The 20,294-nt window shown below is 41.1% G+C and overlaps 2 protein-coding genes across 3 annotated transcripts in view; one reads left to right on the top strand and one right to left on the bottom strand.

Moving 5' to 3' along the window:
- The window catches only part of BRCA2 (BRCA2, DNA repair associated), an 85,088-nt gene extending 83,117 nt beyond the window's left edge, over window positions 1-1,971 (top strand). For both annotated transcript variants that reach the window (XM_023751171.1, XM_006085488.3), the window contains one exon: window positions 707-1,971. In XM_023751171.1, coding sequence (XP_023606939.1) covers window positions 707-1,366 — 660 coding nt within the window. In that variant the 3' untranslated portion in view covers window positions 1,367-1,971. The remainder of the gene's footprint in view (window positions 1-706) is intronic.
- Window positions 1,972-4,583: 2,612 nt separating this feature from the next.
- On the bottom strand, window positions 4,584-9,494 carry LOC102430908 (NEDD4 binding protein 2 like 1). The gene is made up of 4 exons (XM_006085489.3): window positions 9,303-9,494; window positions 8,925-9,013; window positions 7,104-7,180; window positions 4,584-6,016 (listed from the first exon to the last, which is right to left on the bottom strand). Exons 1-4 carry the CDS (start codon window positions 9,469-9,471, stop codon window positions 5,758-5,760), a joined length of 594 nt encoding a protein of 197 aa, XP_006085551.1. The 5' UTR covers window positions 9,472-9,494; the 3' UTR covers window positions 4,584-5,757.
- Window positions 9,495-20,294: the final 10,800 nt, after the last annotated feature.

The following is a 20,294-nucleotide window of genomic DNA, read 5'->3' as shown; positions in this document are numbered from 1 at the left end:
CCATTTTACAGATGTGCCTGAAGTCACAAAACCAGAAAAGTAGGTATTAGAACCCAGGCGGTGTTGTGTTCTTAAAATGGTTTTGAAATGCTTATTTTTGTTTAACTTGTTAATACTAAAAAAGATTAAAGCAGAAGTTATGTCCCCTACTGTCTTTTTTGTCTTTCATTATGATTAGTCTTCATTCATCTTTTCATGTCATTTTTATATCCTCTTCTGTGAAATTATTTCCTTCTGAGGGAATAAGAATGACTCATGATGATGAACAAAAATAGATACAGAGGCAGAGCAGCATCAAACAGACTGTCAAACTACAGCGGGAAGGCCGGGGAGGGTTGGGGGGCAAGAGGGGGTGGTAAGAGATCAACCGAAGGACTTGTATGCATGCATATAAGCATAACCAATGGACACAAGACACTGGCGGGTAGGGGAGGCCGGGGGAACGTCAAGGGGGGGGAAAAAAGGAGACATATATAATATTCTTTGTAATACTTTAAGCAATAAAACAAAATTTAAAAAATTTTTTTTTAAAAAATTTTTAAAAAAGTATGACTCATGAAATCATCTGCCCTATTAGACATTACAAGAGTGAGAATGTGTGTGTTATTTGTGTGTTTAAATATTTTTAATAAAAAGCTAATTTGATTTTGCTTTATATATGAGCACATAATTATATATGCCTCTTTTTCATTTGTTTTTTTATTAGATGTCTTCTCCCAAAAGTGAGATGAACTATCAAAGTTCTTTATCACTTTGTAAGCCAAAAGGGAAGTCTGTTCCCACACCTGTATCAGCCCAAATGACTTCAAAGTCTTGTAAAGGGGAGAAAGAGGTTGATGACCAAAAAAACTGCAAAAGGAGACGAGCCTTGGACTTCTTGAGTAGACTGCCTTTACCTCCACCTGTTAGTCCCATTTGTACATTTGTTTCTCCAGCCGCACAGAAGGCATTTCAGCCACCACGAAGTTGTGGCACCAAATATGAAACACCTATAAAGAAAAAAGAATTGAGTTCTCCTCAGATAACTCCACTTAAAAAATTTAATGACATTTCTGTTTTGGAAAGCGATTCAATAGCTGACGAAGAACTTGCATTGATAAATACCCAAACCCTTTTGTCTTGTTCAGCAGGAAAAAAACAACTTGTATCAATGGGTGAGTCCACTGGGACTGCTCCCACCTGTTCAAGATACGATCTCGAACGGAAAAGGCACCATTTTACCCCTATGGTCACAGAACAGAATTCCCACATCAGTACTGGAGAAACAGGAGACTCTATTCAAGACACAAGTACAATACAAGATACATCTAAGGGACTGCAAAGGCAACAGAACCGAAAACGACAAAAATTAGTTACTGACTCTTAACCTTTCCAGTTTGTAACACACATGCAGTTTCAAAGCACACACCCATATCTGCAAAATGAGAAGAGAAATGGTTCCAAATCTACCTCAGTACTCATATATCCCAGGAATGTTCTTTGCCTGTTTCTATATTGGTATACTTTTATTTCAGTTATAGACCTTAACACTGTTTATATATTTATTAACTAATCAACGAAAAAACCTTTCTGATGGGATTTGCTCACAAGTATTTTACAGATGAACATACCCTTTTTGTTTAGATTGTGTCCTTAATTAAATGAAACTAGGTTTCTCAGTAGAGTCATTTTGACTCACATAATTCCTTTTACTTTAGTTCCTACTTTAGTTTCTTTTCGTGTATGTGTGTTTTTAGAGGTAACCCACTATGAATCACTTTTCCTTAATGCACGTGTTAGTTGTACTGCAGTTCTTTCATGATCAAAAATCGGACTAAGATATGACTGGTGCTTGCTTTTGACCAAATTGTTTATTCTTACGTCAGTGTAACTACAAGAAAAATAGGACCCTGGGTATAATTAATTCCTTTATATGATCCCAATGTAATCTCTGAAATTAAATTACTTCAATTAAAAGTTCAAATACATTAATTCAGAAGTAGATTTCATAGTGTTAATTTTGTCTTTCAAATCAACCCTGCTCTACCGGCCTTCACAGGAAGTGCTAATGCTCCTTTTACCCCTTGTGTTCTCTCAGCACCCCCCTCTGGGCAGAAGGTAACAGTTCAATTCAAGATGATATTCTCATTTTTTACTTTCTTATGTTTAATAGAAAAGAGAAAAAGCAGTTCTAACTACAAACTTATAGTATGGAGAAGCTCTCTAATAGGGTCTCTCAGTGTCTTAAAATGTATATCTAACATATATAAGTATGTATATATGTGTATATACATATATATATACACACATACATACACACATGTATATACTAGTATATATATTTTTAAATTACAGTGTACATTCAGTATTATTCTTTATTAGTTCCAGATGTACAGCATAGTGGGTAATGTTTTCAAATCTATTTATAAACATATTTCAAAGCCAAGGATAAATTCTTTTATGAAGCAGTTTGTTTCTATAACTATGATCCATAATTTTCTCTCCTCTAAAAATTAACATGACAAGTAGTCCATTCCACTAGTCTTTTTAACTTGTGCTCTGCCCATCTTATTAATGTGATTTAAGTTTTGTTCGTAAAATAATTTGGACTTCACATGCTAATCATTTTCCTGGTGATCCATTCTAGAACAGGGAATAAAACTTGAGTCTCAGGAACAGACAGAATTATAATAATTTAACCATTTTTTTAGCCTGGAAATATTTAACTGCTATTACCTCCTCCATTTTTCATTACCACGTAGACTCCTTGTCAGAGAGAGATTTAATGCACATCCTCCCTTTCATAAATTGTAAATAATGTGGCTAAGCTATATGAGAAAAATATGAAGCTTGAGAATATGTGGATATTATCCCCCCAAAAGTGACAATTTGATGATGACAAAGTCAACAGTGTACCCTGCATAAGAGATAAATAGTAAAAGTAATTTGTGTTACCTATTCAACACTCAGTGAGAGCCTCTTGTGCATATAAAGTCCTACACCTGTTCAATGAATGATGCAAACATTAACACACGAAATAATACATGTCAGTGTTGAGGGTTCAAAAAAGTATATAAATCAGAGAGAGAGAAAAATAGATCACTTCTAGCTGGGATATGTAAAGTTGATGGCATTTAATTATTTTTATGTTTCCATACCAAGTATTTTAGGCATCATATAGGGGATTTGGCGGGGGGGGGGGGGGGGGGTAAAAAGAGGCAGATAGACCAGGAAACTATTCTTCTGAACTCTGTAAAAGCTCTGGTTCTATAACCTGGAGCCACTTCTCCATAGCAGTCACTTTAGGTCTAGTAGCCTAAAAGTCCTAATAAGAGAGCCAGACAAATTGGGAGGGCTTGAATTCTGACCCTTTTGGATTCTTTGGAATCAAAGGAAGGTAATTCCAGTTTGGGTTCTCTGACACTCCTTCCTTCTACTAACCTAAATGAGTCAAGCCCTCCTGATTGAGTGAATTCAGCAATAATCAGATCGACTAGACCAGCAGTTCTCAACCTGTGGGTCGCAACCCCTTTGGGGGTCGAACGACCCTTTCACAGGGGTTGCCTAAGACCATCGGAAAACATATATAATTACATATTGTTTTTGTGATTAATCACTATGCTTTAATTATGTTCAATTTGTAACAATGAAAATACATCCTGCATATCAGATATTTACATTATGATTCATAACTAGCAAAATTACAGTTATGAAGTAGCAACGAAAATAATTTTATGGTTGGGGTTCACCACAACATGAGGAACTGTATTAAAGGGTCGTGGCATTAGGAAGGTTGAGAACCACTGGACTAGACACTCAGGATTACCTGGGCCCTGGACTGCAGTATTATGTGAATTATCATGATTATTAGAGGATTATTGTGGAACATGCTTGCTTGGACTCATCAAACTTAGTAAAACTATAATAATACCTTAGATCTATTCAAATTCACTAAATTTTAGTTTCATCAGCCAAACTTGGGAGATACTAATTTTTAAAATGTTAATGAACAATTACAGATGTATTGATGGTAGTCATCAAGATGTTGAGATTTCAATAGAGTCAGATAATGGAATGTCAAAATAGTCTTTCTAAAGTACATAGATAAAATAATTTATATAAGCAAGTAAATAAGGTTAATTTTTTCTTTTATATCCTATTTATTAAAGAAGATTGGTAAATAAGTTTATGATATAGAAATATTGGTTTTTCTTTAACCCTCACCTGAGGATTTTCCCCCCCATTGATTTTTAGAGTGAAAAGGACGGGGGTGGGGAGGGTGACGGGGAGGGGGGGGGAGAGGGAGAGAGACAATGATGTGAGAGACATGTTGATTGGTTGCCTCCTGCACATGCTCCAACTGGGGTTGGGGATTAAATCTGCAATTGAGGTACATGCTCTTGATCAGGAATTGAACTCAAGACTCTTTGGTCCTTGGGCTGACGCTCTAACTACTGAGCAAAACTGGCCAGAGTGAAAAATTGTATCTTAATATGGTAGAATTCTGTGGGATTTCGGTAATTAAATTTTTTATATTGTTGAACAAAAAAGGCTTAGATTCAATGACAAATCCATATAAAGCAATACCATATACTATAATTTTTAATAACCATAAAAGCACCATTATATAAGACATTTAAAATACTTCACAGAACATTAGCGAGAAGCCGTTAGCCAACAAGAAATAAAGCATACATCCTACATGTTCTTATCTATTTTGGGTCTCACACAAAATCTGATTCCTCTATTCAGATTTAATTTGGATTCACAAATTCAGTATTGGCTTGAGGGACATTCCAGAGTTGTGGTAGAACTTCATTGTCTTGATGTCATATAAAACACCAACATTGCTCATCTTATCCCTCTGTAATTTACATCCTGGGATGCTTAATTCCTTGTACTCCCAAACATTGGGGCTGCCTACTAATTACACTTATAAGCAAAATTTTAAAAGTTGCTTAATGATTCATCTTAAAAATTGATGTTTTATAAAGGAGGTTTGTTTTATTTATACTATTAGCACAACAGCCAAAAGTTATTCAGGTTTAATCCTGTTCAATAGAGTGGTAGTTAAAACACAAAACTAAAATTGTGACTTCAAATAATGACACTGATTTTCCTCAGTAGCTGGTATAGCTATTAAGAAGGATTTGACAGACATTTTTAACAATGACACGTCATTAGAATAAAGGAATAATTTCCCAAAGTGTCTACTTTGAAGGACAGTATTCCTTTAGATGTATACTTCTTAGTATATTCATTTTAAAGGAAAATCAATATCATCATTACAGCCATATATTTCACATTTTTGGATACATAGATTTAAAAAGTAGCAATGGTACTAAAATTATTCCTGCCTCTCACTTCTCCCATCTTTCCAACTTTCCTGATGGAGATGAATTCCTGAAAAAATAGATTACTTCAGAGAAAGTGGTACTGAAGCTTATTATATATACTGTAAACACTTTATTTATGAACCTATGTGACTAATTGATTACATTCTTGGGTATGTTTCTCAGGTTTCATCTTCAAATTAATTGTTTTCCTAGAAAGAGTGACTTGGTCTAACCAAACCTGCAGAACTCCCAGCATCAGGCCATGCATAGAGCATCACTAACAAATGCCTGTTGAAGATGAATATGATGACTTCTGCTCAAAAACGTTCAGGTTCGACTATTTACACTGGAATTAGAGCTCTGACTAAAACTGAACAAAGAATAAATACCAAAAATCGAAGTAAAAACTGATTTAGGAAAACTCTGCCTGTAAGATCAGCCTCTAATATCCATGGTGATAACCGCCTCTTCTGTTAAAGGGGCTCTCATGTGTAAAGCCCCCAGGAGCCCTCCGGTTTGGAAACTCTGCGTAGGTATTCCAGTATCCTGTCCCATTGGAAGGCGATGCACCGCTCCTGTCCTGGCTTCTGTTCACTCTGCTTGGTTTTTCTGCGCGAAGCACACTATGAAAGGTAACACCGTGCTCATACCGTTCTTTCATTCGGTGTATTTTTTCTCTTGGGACTCCATGAATGTTTTTTCTACATGGAAAAACATGCAAACATATAGTTAAGGCCAGATATCAAAATGAGTTACTTGTATTTTACAAGTCCTGTATTATTACATAGGTATGCACTCTATCCTCAGGGTTTAACTGTGACAAAAGCATAACATCTTGTTATGCAGTCCTCTTTCAGGTTCCACTCCTGTTTTTCATGCTGCCCTGCACACCCCTAAACCACCCTGAGGCTTGTAGAGAGCTAATGCATCAGAAATGCTTTGTTTCTGGAAATCTCAATTCTGTGCTTCAAGACACAATAGAACACCAGGAGATCTTTTCATGGTAGATTTGCCTGTTAAGCATGAATATATCAATTTATGTGGGTCAGTCCTGGACACTTCTAGATGCTTATTAAAACAATCTTAAATCCTAGTGGGCGTGAGAATCAACTGGGGATATAAGTCAAAATGTAATTCCCAGAGATTCCAACTATGGAAAGGGAGCCTCGAGCTAGGATTTTTAACATCCAGCTCAGGTGGTTGTGGTTCACAAACCCACTTTGGAAACACTGTATCTCCTTTTAACCATAAGATGAACTAGCCTTATTCCTAAAAAGTAAATTGTTTTCACTGGTTACTTAAATCATTGACATTATCAAGTAACACAGATAATATCAGAACCCATGCATTCAATCAACAAGTTAGTATTATTTGGACATTTATTGCTTATAAATTAGAAGCAGCATCTGGACCACAAATGAACCACAGACTTTTCAGCATCTAAAGATATTTATTTAGCCTAAATGCAAAAACACCACTGACATGTGCAATCCCATGCAGAAGAAAGTGCTTTTAAATGTTCATTACTGAAGAAGCATTTTAGCCGAATGTTAAATGTATTCTTTTGAAGAACTGAGTCCAAGCCAAGAATTAGCATTATATTAGAAAACTGACCCAAAACTACAGTCTTCACATTAATAATTCCCAAGTTATCAGTTTCTAAGAATTACCATTTCTGGCCTGAAAACTACCATGTCCATTTCCAGCCTGAAAAGATTCTTTTGTTCGGTCTGAAATACCTGAAAACAGCAGGACACATAATGAGGAGCTAGAAAAACACAGAAGTACCTGGCTAACTCTTGCACGTTGAATTTCCAGCGAGTCTCGGGTTCTCGGAATATAACTTCATAGTTATTTTCAAGTGCCTAATTTTTCAAAAGCACATAAAACATTGAACACATGGTATGTTTGCATGGGAATGTTCATACTGGCATTAAACATTCACTGCATATCTTTTATAAAATTTCTTTTGTTTTACCAGTAAGCCAGTGCCTTAGTTTATCTTAATAAATATAGTTGGTTCATGGCCATGCTTAGCCACTCTCAGATTATATTACAGTTCCCAGTGATAAGTGATAAATTTTGGTCCATTTTATCTACTACATAGGAAAATTATGAAGGTTATTTGTTTTAGACATTTTTAAAAATAGCTGAACTAGCTTAAAACTTCCTGTCCATGAGCAATGACCTCAATGGCTTCTCAGAGTCCCTTATAGGATTATCATAGATTTATGTCTGTCAAATGCCTTGTCCTATTCCTCATGCCTTGGTTAGAAAATGGTAGTGCCATAGAAGCAGAGCTTATGAAATAAAAGTGATTTCCCCCCATCCTTTACATACTCTTCCTTCCAAAAGTAGCTCACTGTGGCTCAGTACACTGTGCCCATTTCCTTGTTAGAAAACTTATAGTTTACCAAAAAAAAAAAAAAATAGAAAACTTACAGTTTACATATAAACACCCAAATATCCTTTGAATTCACAAATTCACTACTATGTTTTTATCTCAAACTGAACTCTCAATAATAAAAGTTCAATGAAAAGAGCTAAGTAAAAAGATGTCCTCTTCATTCTTGAGATGAACACTTCTAATTAGGAAAGAAGTCAAGCATCATATATGGAAAATATCTAATTTCTGGGTCTTATTAATAGCTGTGGATGGCAGAAAAAGATTGTACATAACCAGAAAATAAAAAGTAACGTGACTTCCCTTAAGTGACTTTCCGTTCCCCCTAACTCGTGGTTTTGAGTTGTGCCTTAATTAACTTCACTCTTCATATCCCTGTTCATTTCTCTCCCAAGTGGACTCTTGATCCATGAACTGAAGTGACCACAAAGTTAATGTTCATTCCCTCCTGTTTTCACCAAAGTCCCACCCTCAGGGCCTACATGAAGTTGATGAGAATATAGTTAGAGAAAAGCACACCTGTATATAAGCTATTTTGCCCAAAATGTGAAAAGAGGCCTAAAAATAGACTGCTATGAGCCCAGTTTGGGAGCTATTCATGACAAAAACAGACATTCAGCTGTCTCCTTCCTGTCCCCTGATTGTGTCTGGATCTTTTCTCCTTCCTACACCCAATAGGGAATGAAAATTCACTAGCATAAGAGATGAGACATGTCTGAAAACAGTTCAGACTCTTCAAAATTAAAGAAAAATGTGCACACTGTATTCATCTTACTGTTTTTTCCTATTCTAACAATTAAGAGCTGAATGGTTATATTTGCATGCTAGTGTCTTAATAGGATTACAATATTAATCTTAAATCTGTTTTTAAACTAAAAACTCTGTTGCCCTGAAACTCCCTTTCTCTGCAAGTTTCCATGGGTGCTCCATGTGGACCTTCCCTTAGGAAAACAAACGAGACAAAAGCTATCAAAAATGTTGATCCAGAACTATTTACAACTTGTACCCCAAGGTGATAATAGCATGTCAGCAAATTTGAGCCACTGAACAGCAGAGGAACACAAAAATAACTGCTTTACCTGCTCTGTGAGAGACTGTTAATACATATGAGATCATGGAAGATCAGAAAATGAGAAAAGAACAAAAGTTTCAACTTTCTCACAAAATGTCCATAACTGAAAATTCAGAATGATACTTCTTCCTACCATGACTGCATAGGGCTTCATTTCCCAGGCGTGGAGGTTGGTATTATCAATAATAATGGGGGATATGCCATTCCTCATTGCTTTTCTTGCTGCAACACAATGTTATACAACAGTGAACAACATGCAACAGTCAGAGAGAAAGGGTGAGCATACCCATATCTTGTCATTTTATTACAGCATGTCCTCATCACACAAAGTTAATGCCGCCTATTTCAGGACCCATTATCAATCATTTTCTCTTTCCTGGAATCTAGGAAGGTTTGCATTCTGTTTGGGTGGAGGGGAGAATGGCAATTAAATGTATCATTCTGCAGCAGCTACAATCTACTAGTAAGTGCACAATAGGATTTCTCAGGAGTTTGAAAAAGAATTGGTCACCTCTTTTCTGGTTCCATTCATGAGCCTCCTCTAGGAAGTCTGGATTGAACTCATAGGTACCATCTTCCCTGAAGAAAAAGTCATCCGTGCTGAAAATCAGGGCCCTGGGAAAGTCGTGTTGCAATTGTCTGGAAAGTGGGGAAGAAGAGAGTGTTTTATGACCTTGCATTGTTGTAATAGAAAATCATCTCCTTCTGGTTCTAACATTTAGCAATTTGTAATTATGAGACCACCAGGTTTTGAATTGTTGAAATTCAATTTAAAAACAGAGATGCTTATTATCTTTAGAAGGCCCTGCTCCTATCAAAGAAGCAGGAGTGGGCTAAGAGGCAACTGTGTGAGTTGCCTAACTCTTGACACTAAGAAGTGCTGTCACTGCCCCTGACTTCTGCAGCAACCAGGACTGATAGAGAAAACTGGAAGCTGACAGTGTGATGACAGTCTTTCCTTATGGGCCCCAGTTCCTGCTGCTATTCCTCTGGGATGTGCCAGTGCCCTTTTCTTCTCCCTTAAACTCTCAGCTGTCCTGGGTCCCATCTCCTGGAACTCTGTTCTCTCTAAGGACCCATCTCAGAAACTAATTCTTGCTCAAGTATGAAATGTAGATAAAAGTGATGGGTGTGTACTACCCCTACTAGGTAGCATTTTTACATTTTTAAAAATACATTGTTATTGATTTCAGAGAGGAAGGGAGAGGGGGAGAGAGATAGAAACGTGAATGATGAGAGAGAATCACTGATTAGCTGCCTCCTGCGCACCCCACACGGGATCAAGCCCGCAACCTGGGCATGTGCCTGATTGAGAATCCAACTGTGACCTCCTGGTTCATAGGTTGATGCTTAACCACTGAGCCATGCCAGCTGGGCCATATTTACATTTTAACAGTGACCCAAACCAAATGAAAACACAATAGGAGAAGGAAAGAGATAGGCCCAACAATTCCCCACATCTTCCTAAATCTCTGTCACTCTAAATATGAAAATATCAGAAAAAAATAAATAAAAACTACCATGGAGTCCCCCCTTTAAAGCAAAAAAAAAAACAAAAAAACCAAAAAAAGCATATTATGCACAAAATAACAAGATGTTTTCACTTAAACATCTTTCTTAGGGGAGAAGATGGATTTTATGCTAAGTAGTAAGTGGGTAAATCCCTGAGCTTCCTCATCTGTAAAAACCGAGGGTAATGGCACCTATCTTGCTCGGTGATGACAAGCTTACCTTATAATAGACAAACATGTAAATTAGCCGTCCCTCCACTATGCTCACCAGCCAATCAGGAGAGTATGCAAAATAACCCAACAAAGATGGCAGTTAATTTGCATACGTAGGCGGGAAGCGGCAGAGCGAAGACTGAAGGCTCTGTCCGGAGCCGCAAAGACTGAAGGCTCCAGCCAGAGCGAAGGCCTGGGTCCCGGGTGCCAGAGGAAAACCGGTGCCGGCAGCCAGGGAAAGGGAAGGCCTATTGCACGAATCTCTTCGTGCAACAGGCCTCTAGTCTATATAATAAAAGCCTAAGCGACCTTTATGGCAGAACGACCAGAACAATTGGTCACTATAACATGCACTGACCATCAGGGGGCAGACGCTCAACACAGGAGCTGCCCCCTAGTGGTCAGTGTGCTCCCACAGAGGGAGTGCCGCTCAACCAGAAGATGGGCTCAGGCTGGCGAGCTCAGCAGCGGTGGCAGGAGCCTCTCCCGCCTCCGCAGCAGCGATAAGGAGAAGCAAGCGAAGTGGTAAGGAGCAGGGAGTAGGTGGGCAGTAAGGAGAGAGGGGTTCCCAGACTACGAGAGGGATGTTGACTGCCGGCTTAGGCCCGCTCCCCAGCAGACATTCCCTGAGGGGTCCCAGATTGCGAGAGGGCGCAGGCCGGGCTGAGGGACCACCCCCTCCTGCATTAATTTCGTGCATCGGGTCTGTAGTGATCTAATAACATGGGAAAGCTCCTAGGGCAGTGGTCAGCAAACTGCGGCCCCTTGAGTGTGGCTCTTCCACAAAATACCACATGCAGGCGTGCATGTACAGTGCGATTGAAACTTCGTGGCCACACTCAAGGGGCCAAAGAGCCGCATGTGGCTCGCGAGCCGCAGTTTGTCGACCACTGACCTAGGGCAACCCCTGACAACAGTGAGTGTGTTTCTTTCCTTTATCCCTACAACACTCACCAGCCTAATTCTAACTTCAAGACAAATTCAGCCTGACTGGTGTGGCTCAGTGGTTGAGTGTCGACCTATGAACTCTTTTTCTCGTTTGTTCATCTCCATCAAAAAAAATCATCTCTGGTCAGGAAAGAACAGCATGAATGTGAGGCACTGGGACCGCAGGTGAGAGTGAGCACCTACATCGCTGGGAAAGACTTGGGTTCAGGTGTTGCCTCTGCCCCTTCTGGTCATGTGACCTATCTCTCTAAGTTTCTGTTTTCTTAACTGAAAAATACAGATTAAACAGAGCTTCTAACCCAGCCAACATGGCTCAGTGGTTGAGCGGCGACCTATGAACCACAAGGTCACAGTTGGATTCCCAGTCAGGGCACATGCCCAGGTTGCAGGCTTGATCCCCATTGTGGGGTGTGCAGGAGGCAGCCAATCAATGATTCTCTCTCATCATTGATGTTTTGATCTCTCTCTCCCTCTCCCTTCCTGAAATCAATAAAAAATATATAGTTTTTTAAATCTATTTAAAAAAAAAAAAAGAAACAGGAATCTGGCTGTCTTTTTTTTTTTATGGTTAATTTATTTGTTTTTATTTATTTTATTTATTTTTATTTTTTTTAAATTTTTATTTCCTAAAGTATTACAAAGAGTATTACACATGTCTCCTTCCCCCCCCCGTTGAAATTCCCCCAGCTTCCCCCACCTCCCAGGGTCTTGGGTCCATTGGTTATTCTCATATGCATGCATACAAGCCCTTCGGTTGATCTATCCCCCCCCACCCTCCCCAGGGTTCCCACTGTAGTTTGAGAGTCTGCTCAATGCTGCTCTGCCTCTATATCCATTTTTGTTCATCAGTCTATAATGGTCCTTATTATCCATAAATGAGTGAGTTCATGTGGTATTTTTCTCAGCTTCCCATGGGCCATCTCAGTCTCACAGGGGCCGTCTCAGTCCCACAGGGGCTGTCTCAGCCTCACAGGGGCCGTCCCCGCCTCACAGGGGCCGTCTCAGCCTCACAGGGGCCACCTCAACCTCACCAGGGCCGTCTCGACCTCACCGGGGCCGTCGCAACCCCACCGGGGCCGTCTCAGCCTCACCAGGGCCGTTTCGACTGGCTGTCTCTCTTGATAGCCTTGTGGGAAAAGGTGGACCAGAAGATAATATATTTTATTTTATTTTTTAAATATATTTTATTGATTTTTTACAGAGAGGAAGGGAGAGGGATAGAGAGTTAGAAACATCGATGAGAGAGAAACATCGATCAGTTGCATCCTGCACACCCCCTACTGGGGATGTGCCCACAACCAATGTACATGCCCTTGACCAGAATCGAACCTGGGACCCTTCAGTCTGCAGGCCGATGCTCTGTCCACTGAGCCAAACCAGTCAGGGCAAGATAATATATTTTAATACCCAAAGAATATTAGATAATTATCCAACTCATTAAACATTTATTGAGCACTTGGCATGTGCCAAGTATTATGTAAAGTGTTAAGGTACAAAAGTAAAATAAAGTAACTGCTTTTAAGGAGTTCACAGCCCAGCCAAGGAGCCAGACCCTGCCTACTGGCCTGACGCAGTGCAATGAGCTGGGCACCTGAGTCCTACAAGCACTTAGGGTGGGGAGCCAGTTCTGATAGGAAAGCACCGTCAAGGAAACTGTTGCCTCTCAGGGAAGGAACTAAGAGGAGGAAGCTCCTGATAGAGGGTGTGTTATGAGCAAGAGACAGAGAAAAATGAGAACAAAGATACTGTGGTTAAAAGTGCAAATTTTTCTTAAGTAATAACATTTTTTAAAAGTGGAAATCGTATTTGAAACACTTTTCAATTCTGAGTAGTACACAATTTAAAGAGGGAATTGGCAAACTGGAGTATGTCCAGAGGGGAGTGTCCAGGTCAATTTGAGGTCTGAAAACCATGGAAACTGTCAGATGAGCAAAGATCGCAAAGGAGTGTTAGGGGGTTGAAGCTGAAAACAGATGATACAAGTAGAACATAATGGTCATCCCCAGATCCTGGGAAGTCTGTGTGTGGAAAGGGGATGAACTTGTTCTGTGGGTCAGCGTTTGGGTCGGGCTTAGCTGGGCAGTTCCGCTGATCTTGCCTGGGACCGCTCCTGCAGCGCAGACCTCATGCAGGCTGGGGTGCTGGCTGCTCGCTGCCTGTTACCCACATGGTCTCTCATCCTCACCCAGGTTCGCCCAGGCCTCTTCACTCATTCCAAGAGGGCAAAAGTGGAAGCTGCCAGGCATCCACCACATGCTATCCTCCAAAGCAAGTCACTGCCGACCCAGACTAAAGGACAGGACACAGAGAGTAGAAAAGGCAGCAAAAGAGGCAGCAATTTCAAATCTACCACAGATATTGAAAGTGATATCAAAGAGAGGTACAAAGAGGATTTGATGAAAGAAATTCACACTTTTCCATATAATGTTTTTTATTTTACTTTAAAGATATTCAAACTAAAAACCCCAAATCATAAGTCCTTACTTGAACCTTTAATGCATGCAACTGTTATAAAGACACCACAGAAACAGTCTAAGGACAGCAGTGAATGCATGTTCAGGTGTGTGTATTTTATATTTGTGTACACTTTACAGTTTCTAAGTTATTTTCATCAATATTATCTTCTCTATTAATGAGAGTTACATTCAAAGGTTAAATAATAGTGTATAACTAACTTATTTCCCTTATCTTTTGTGTGCTAATTAAGCAACTGTGGATATGGGTCCCAAGATTTTTGTTTTTCTCTTTGGTCCCGGATTTAATCCCTTCTAAACCTGGTTTCATTTGTTTTCCTAAATCTGCCACTCACACAGTTTGTTTTGGTTTTTTATCATTTTCAGATTTGAATACTTCTTTTCCTAAGCAGACTTATTGACTCTTGTTTTTCTCTTTTTTTATGGCTTATGTAAGCTATTGGAAGTAAATATTCTGATGTTTCCTTTAAAAAAAACTTTAAGACACAATTCACATCTTATTTGAATTCTATTCTTTTCTAGAAAACAAAAACAAATCACAACAGAGAAACTACTCTCCTCCTAGATTGCAAAGCTTTACCTTAGAGTAAAAGTAAAATTGCTCAAGACCACGTCTCACCATTTCCTAAGACATATCTGACTGTAGCCTACAGTCCTCCTAACAAGCAGCTCTAATGGAACTGGGGGTGCAGTGATCTTCCTGAAGGATTACTCCTTCAAAAACATGTCCTATCTTCACCAGAATGCTCAATTAGCATTGACAGCCACCATAGCATCTTGAATGTGCAAGACAATAGAAGCTCTCCTAATAAATAAAGACCTTATTAAATAGACAATCTTGAGATTCTCAAACTTGAGTGGAAGTAACACCATTCCATCCACTTCAGAAGTGGTAAGGACAGTGCCCCAGGTCCAGCTTTTTGTTGTGGTGGATCAGGAGCCTCATGCATGGGGGAAATTGAGAAAATGAAAATACAATAAAAGGGGGGAAAAGGAAAGAAAATTACTTCCACAGAACCTTCACCTCCCCAGTTCCCCACTAAATTTACTTAAAATCGCTACTATGGAAGAAACTCAGGTACAAACCATGATTTCACAACTTATCATTTCTTTCATGATTAGTGACATTGAGGATCTTTTCATATGTCTATTGGCCATCTGTGTGTCCTCTTTGGAGAACTATCTATTTGGATCCTTTATCCATTTTTAATTGAATTATTTGGGGGTTTTTTTGGTGTTGAGTTGTATAAGTTCTTCATAAATTTTGGATATTAACCCCTTATCAGATGTATCATTGGCAAATATGTTCACCCATTCAGCAGGCTGTCTTTTCATTTTGTTGATGGTTTTCTATACTGTGCAAAAACTTTTTGTTCTGATATAATCCAACTTGTTTATTTTTTCTTTTGTTCCCCATGCCTAAGGAGATATATGAGAAAAAATATTACTAAACAATGTCCGAGATTTTACTGCCATGTTTTCTTCTAGGAGTTTTATGGTATCAAATCTAACATTTAAGTCTTCAATCCAGTTTGAGTTTATTCTTTGTATGGTGGAAGTTGGTGATCTAGTTTTAATTTTTTGCCTATATTTGTCCAATTTTCCCAACACCATTTATTGAATAGACTATCTTTCCCCCCATTGTATGTTCTCGACTCCTTTGTCAAATATTAATTGATCATACAGGCATGGGTTTATTTCTGGGCTTTCTATTCTGTTCCATTGATCTATAGTCGGTTTTTATGCCAGTACCATGCTGTTCTGATTACTTTAGCTTTGTAGTGTAGTTTGATATCAGGTAGCATGATTCCTCCAACTTTTTCTTTCTTTCTCAAGATTACTGTGGCTATTCAGGGTTTTCTGTGGTTCCATACAAATTTGTGGATTATTTATTCTAATTCTCCCATGTATTTTTTAAATATATTTTTATTGGTTTCAGAGAGGAAGGGAGAGGGGAGAAAAAGATAGAAATATCCTATATAATAAAAGCCTAATATGCAAATTATCCCCTCAAAGGGGATTCAACTGGGAGTTCAACCAGGGGGTGGGGCCAGCAGCAGCGGTGGCGGCCGGGAGAAGTGAGGCCCCCCACCCCAGCCAGTGGCCGCAGTGGCAGGTGGCCAGGGGAAGGGAGGCCCCCATGGCCGACAGCAGCGGCAGGCAGCTGGAAGAAGGGAGGCCCCCGCAGCCTGCGGCGGCGGCGGCAGCAGCAGATGGCCAGGGGAAGGGAGGCACCCCGGCCGGCAGCCTGCAGCTGCTAGGGACCCTACATGTGCACGAATTTTGTGCACTAGGCCTCTAGTCAATGATGAGGGAGAATCACTGATCAGCTGCCTCCTGCACTCTCCCCTCTCCCCCTAGGGATCAAGCCTGCAACCTGAACATATGGCCTTGACTGGAATAGAGCCTGAGAGCCTTCAGTCGGCAGGCCAATGCTCTATCCACTGAGCTAAACCAGCCAGGGCTTCACATGTATTTTTTTTTTTGATGTTTCTTCTTCTTTTCTTTTTTAAAATATATTTTATTGATTTTTTTACAGAGAGGAATGGAGAGGGATAGTTAGAAACATCGATGAGAGAGAAACATCGATCAGCTGCCTCCTGCACACCTCCCATTGAGGATGTGCCTGCAACCAAGGTACATGCCCTTGACCGGAATTGAATCTGGGACCCTTGAGTCTGCAGGCCGACGCTCTATCCACTGAGCCAAACCAGTTAGGGCTTCACATGTATTTTTGTTGTTGTTAATCCTCACCTGAGGATATTTTTTTCCATTGATTTTTTTTTTTTTTTTTTTTTTTTTTTTTTTTTTTTTTTTTTTTAGAGAGAGTGGAAGGGAGTGGGAGAGACAGAAGGAGATAAACATCTATGTGAGAGAGACACATTGATTGGCTGCCCTGACCGGGGATCAAACCTGTAACCCAGGTACGTGCCCTTGACCAGAATCAAACCTGAGACCCTTCAGTCTGTAGGCCAATGCTCTAACCACTGAGAAAACCAGCCAGGGCTCACATGTACTTTTAAAGAACCATTTGAAAGTAAGTTGAGACATCATGACACTTTGTTCCTAAATTCTTTGTTAAGTGTCCCCTAAGAATAAGAACATTCTCCTACATGGAGGGGTGGAGGCATGAAACAGGCTGATCCTACACCCACTTTGGCATTTTTTTAGTTGAGGGGGATATTTCCACTGTGGAAGCTCCCTGTGAGAAGCAAGGGGTTCCAGTCCCACACCAGACCCCTAGCCCAGGGCTCCAGAGCTGGTTAGAGAAGTCCCCATAACTATGGGCTGTAAAAACCAGCAGGGATTGTGGCTGAGTGATGGAGGTTGCTGGAGACCCAGCAGTTCCTCTTAAAAAGCCGGTGTATGGACTTACTCGGACTTGATCTCTCTGGGCTCCAGCGCTGGGACAGTGGCTTTGGGGGACCCAGGGATGTACAGGGAGGAACTGGATTGTCTGGCATCAGGGCAGGAACTCTGGGGCAGATTTCTCCCAGACAAGGGTGCTCATAGGGGTCATTATTCCTGTGCTGGGACCTCCCCCATTCCAGGACCAACTGGCAGCCATCTCTGAGTTTCCATCAGTCAGGCCCACACTGTTTGCTCTACCCAGGTGATTCCCTGAGACCCCGCCCCATCCAGTTTTCAGCCCCACCCAAGCTGTCTGCAGTGATTTTTGCATATGAATGGCCTGTCCTGGCTCAGGCTTCAGACTTTTCAAACAAGCAGTAGCTGGCTTCAGGATGCCCCAAACCTATCAATAAAAGGTCCAAGACCCAGCACTAGCACCTGCCTGCCTTGCTTCACAGCTGGGCCTCGCATAGGCACTTCCAAGCCTAATACAAGTAGCAACCATCTGCAGATCCCTCTGTAGCTCCTGCGGGGCGGCCCCAGGCAGTGGCTGACTTTGCACCTCCCAGGAAGCCACAGAGCGAGTGCACCTGGTGGACAGCTTCAGGCCATACCAAATTACAAGTCTACACATCCACAAGCAACACACCCAAGAGGCAGACTCAGTGAGCATCAAAGCCCCACTGAAGCAAGTCCTGCTCCATAGGGGTGTCTCCTGCACAGCAGCTCTTCCACTGTAGTTGCTGTAGTCCAATTCCTTCCAGTGACGCCAATAACAATCAAGTCTCAACTATAAGAAGACTGTGCACACAGCCCACACAGGGGTACACCTAGAAGACCCACCCCAGGTAACTGAAGAGGCTGAGCCACTGGTCCCTACAGGACACCTACTACAGAAGGCCACTGTACCAATTGCAGGAGAATAGCTCTACCTAATACATAGAAACAAATACAGGGAAGCAGCCAAAATGCAGAGACAAAGAAACATGTCACAGATGAAAGAAATGGAAGCAAGCAAACTACTAGATACAGATTTCAAAACAATGGTTATAAGGTTGCTCAAGGATCTTAATGAGAGCTCCAAGGGGCTTAGTGAGACTTACAGGTATCTTAGAATTTCAAAGACATGAAAAAGGACCAGTCAGAAATTAAGCATACACTAACTGAAATAAAGAAAAATTTACAGGGATTCAACAGTAGAGTAGAGGATTAACAAAAAAGAAAGAAAAAGAACCTGAGGTGTTGAAGAATCAAGAGACCTAGGCTAGTTCATATGCTAATCAATAAAATCAATAACAAAATAATATTTAATAAATAATTAAGATAAAATAACAATATTTAAAATCAATCTGCTCATGGATTTAAAAAGTTTCCTAGTATATGTCCAACTGAGAATGAAGCTAGGAAAGCCTTTTTGTATAGCAAATGACATTTACTTTGTTGTTTAATAAATGCTTTGTCCATAACCTGCATCTATCCCACCAAGTTATTGAACAAAACTATTTCAACTGTAAAAAGTTATTTTCATGGGCAGAGACTCCTGGCACAGGAACCCACAGTGGCCCCCCCTGGCGACTGAAACAGGAGGAAGAAGTAGGGGTTGCTGTGAAAGAGTTCAGTGGGCAGAAAGTGCTCTGGGGGCCTGCACACAGGGTCATCAGCGCTATAGATACACAGCACAGAGAGGAAGGGAGAGGAAGAGAGAGTTAGAAACATCGATCAGCTGCCTCCTGCACACCCTCCGCTAGTGATGTGCCCGCAACCAAGGTACATGCCCTTGACCGGAATCGGACCTGGGACTTTTCAGTCTGCAGGCCGACGCTCTATCCACTGAGCCAAACCAGTATGGACCTATATAATGTTTTTAAAAACGTCCATTTCACCTGGAGAAACCAAGATGGCGGCATAGGTAAACACCGGAAATTGCTGCCTCGCACAACCACTTCAAAAATACAACTAAAAGACAAAACTGACATCATCCAGAACCACAGGAAGGCTGGCTGAGTGGAAATTGTACAACTAGAAGGAAAGAGAAAAGCACACTGAGACTCAGGTGTGGAAGTAAAGTGCAGAGGTACAGAGGTGCCTGCGGAAAGGGCTGGCAACTGAGGACACGGTTGTCTTTTTCAATTGGGAGGGAGTCTCAAGCTCCTGACTGCTCTGAACTCCAGTTCTGGGGGAGTCTCTGGGGACCCAGACTCATACGGGGAGAAACTGGACTGTCTGGCATCGGTCAGAACTCGAGGGCGGCTTTCTCTCAGAGGTGCTTGCAGCAATTACCACAGGACACTGAGACGCGGGGCCTCTCAGGGCAGAACTGAGGAGCAGCCATAGCTGCTTGCTCTGCCCCTGTTGATCCCCTGAGACCCCGCCCCACCCAAGCTGTGCATAGAGGCTTTTGCATATGAAAGGCCTGGCCTGTTGCAATCTGAAAATTACCTAACAAACTGCAGCTGGGTCAGAGAGACTAGTTGGGGGAGTGCAAAAGAAGGCCCAAGGCCCCACAGCAGCTTGCATTGCTTCACAGCTGAGCCTCATCTGGGCACCTCCAAACCCCAAACAAAGAAGAGGAATCTGCAGATCTCTCCATAGCTCCTGCTGGGTAGCCTCAGGCAGAGGCTAAATTAGCACCTCCTTAGAGATCCAAGAGCCAGTGTACCCAGTGGTCAGAGTGGGACAATCCAGATTGCAACTCCTCAGATCCATAAGGGACACAGTCAGGGGGCAGACTCAGTAAGCACTAAAGCCCCACTGGTTGCGGGCACATCACCAGAAGGGTGTCTCCAGCACAGAAGTTCTCCCACTGTAGACACAGCTGATTCTCACAGCCAATTGGCCTGGAGGTCAATTTCTCTCAGTGATACCTACAACAATCAAGGCTTAACTACAACAAGACTGTGCACAAAGCCCACAAAGGGGTGCACCAAGAGTGTCCACCTGAGGTAATTGGGGAGGCTGAGCCACTGGGCCCTATAGGACACCTAGCACAGAAAACCACTCTATCAA

The sequence above is a fragment of the Myotis lucifugus genome, unplaced genomic scaffold, assembly GCF_000147115.1.
Source record: "Myotis lucifugus unplaced genomic scaffold, Myoluc2.0 scaffold_19, whole genome shotgun sequence".
Lineage (NCBI taxonomy): Eukaryota > Metazoa > Chordata > Mammalia > Chiroptera > Vespertilionidae > Myotis > Myotis lucifugus.
The sequence above is the reverse complement of the archived record's forward strand: the minus strand, read 5'-3'. Positions and strand labels throughout refer to the sequence as shown.

Coding starts and splice junctions, on each gene's coding strand:
- LOC102430908 (XM_006085489.3), bottom strand. CDS start 9,471: ATGCAAGGTCATAAAACACTCTCTTCTTCCCCACTTTCCAGACAATTG. Junction 7,181..8,924: donor TGAAGCCCTATGCAGTCATG/GTAGGAAGAAGT, acceptor TTGAAAAATTAG/GCACTTGAAAATAACTATGA. Junction 6,017..7,103: donor AACGTGCAAGAGTTAGCCAG/GTACTTCTGTGT, acceptor TTTTCCATGTAG/AAAAAACATTCATGGAGTCC.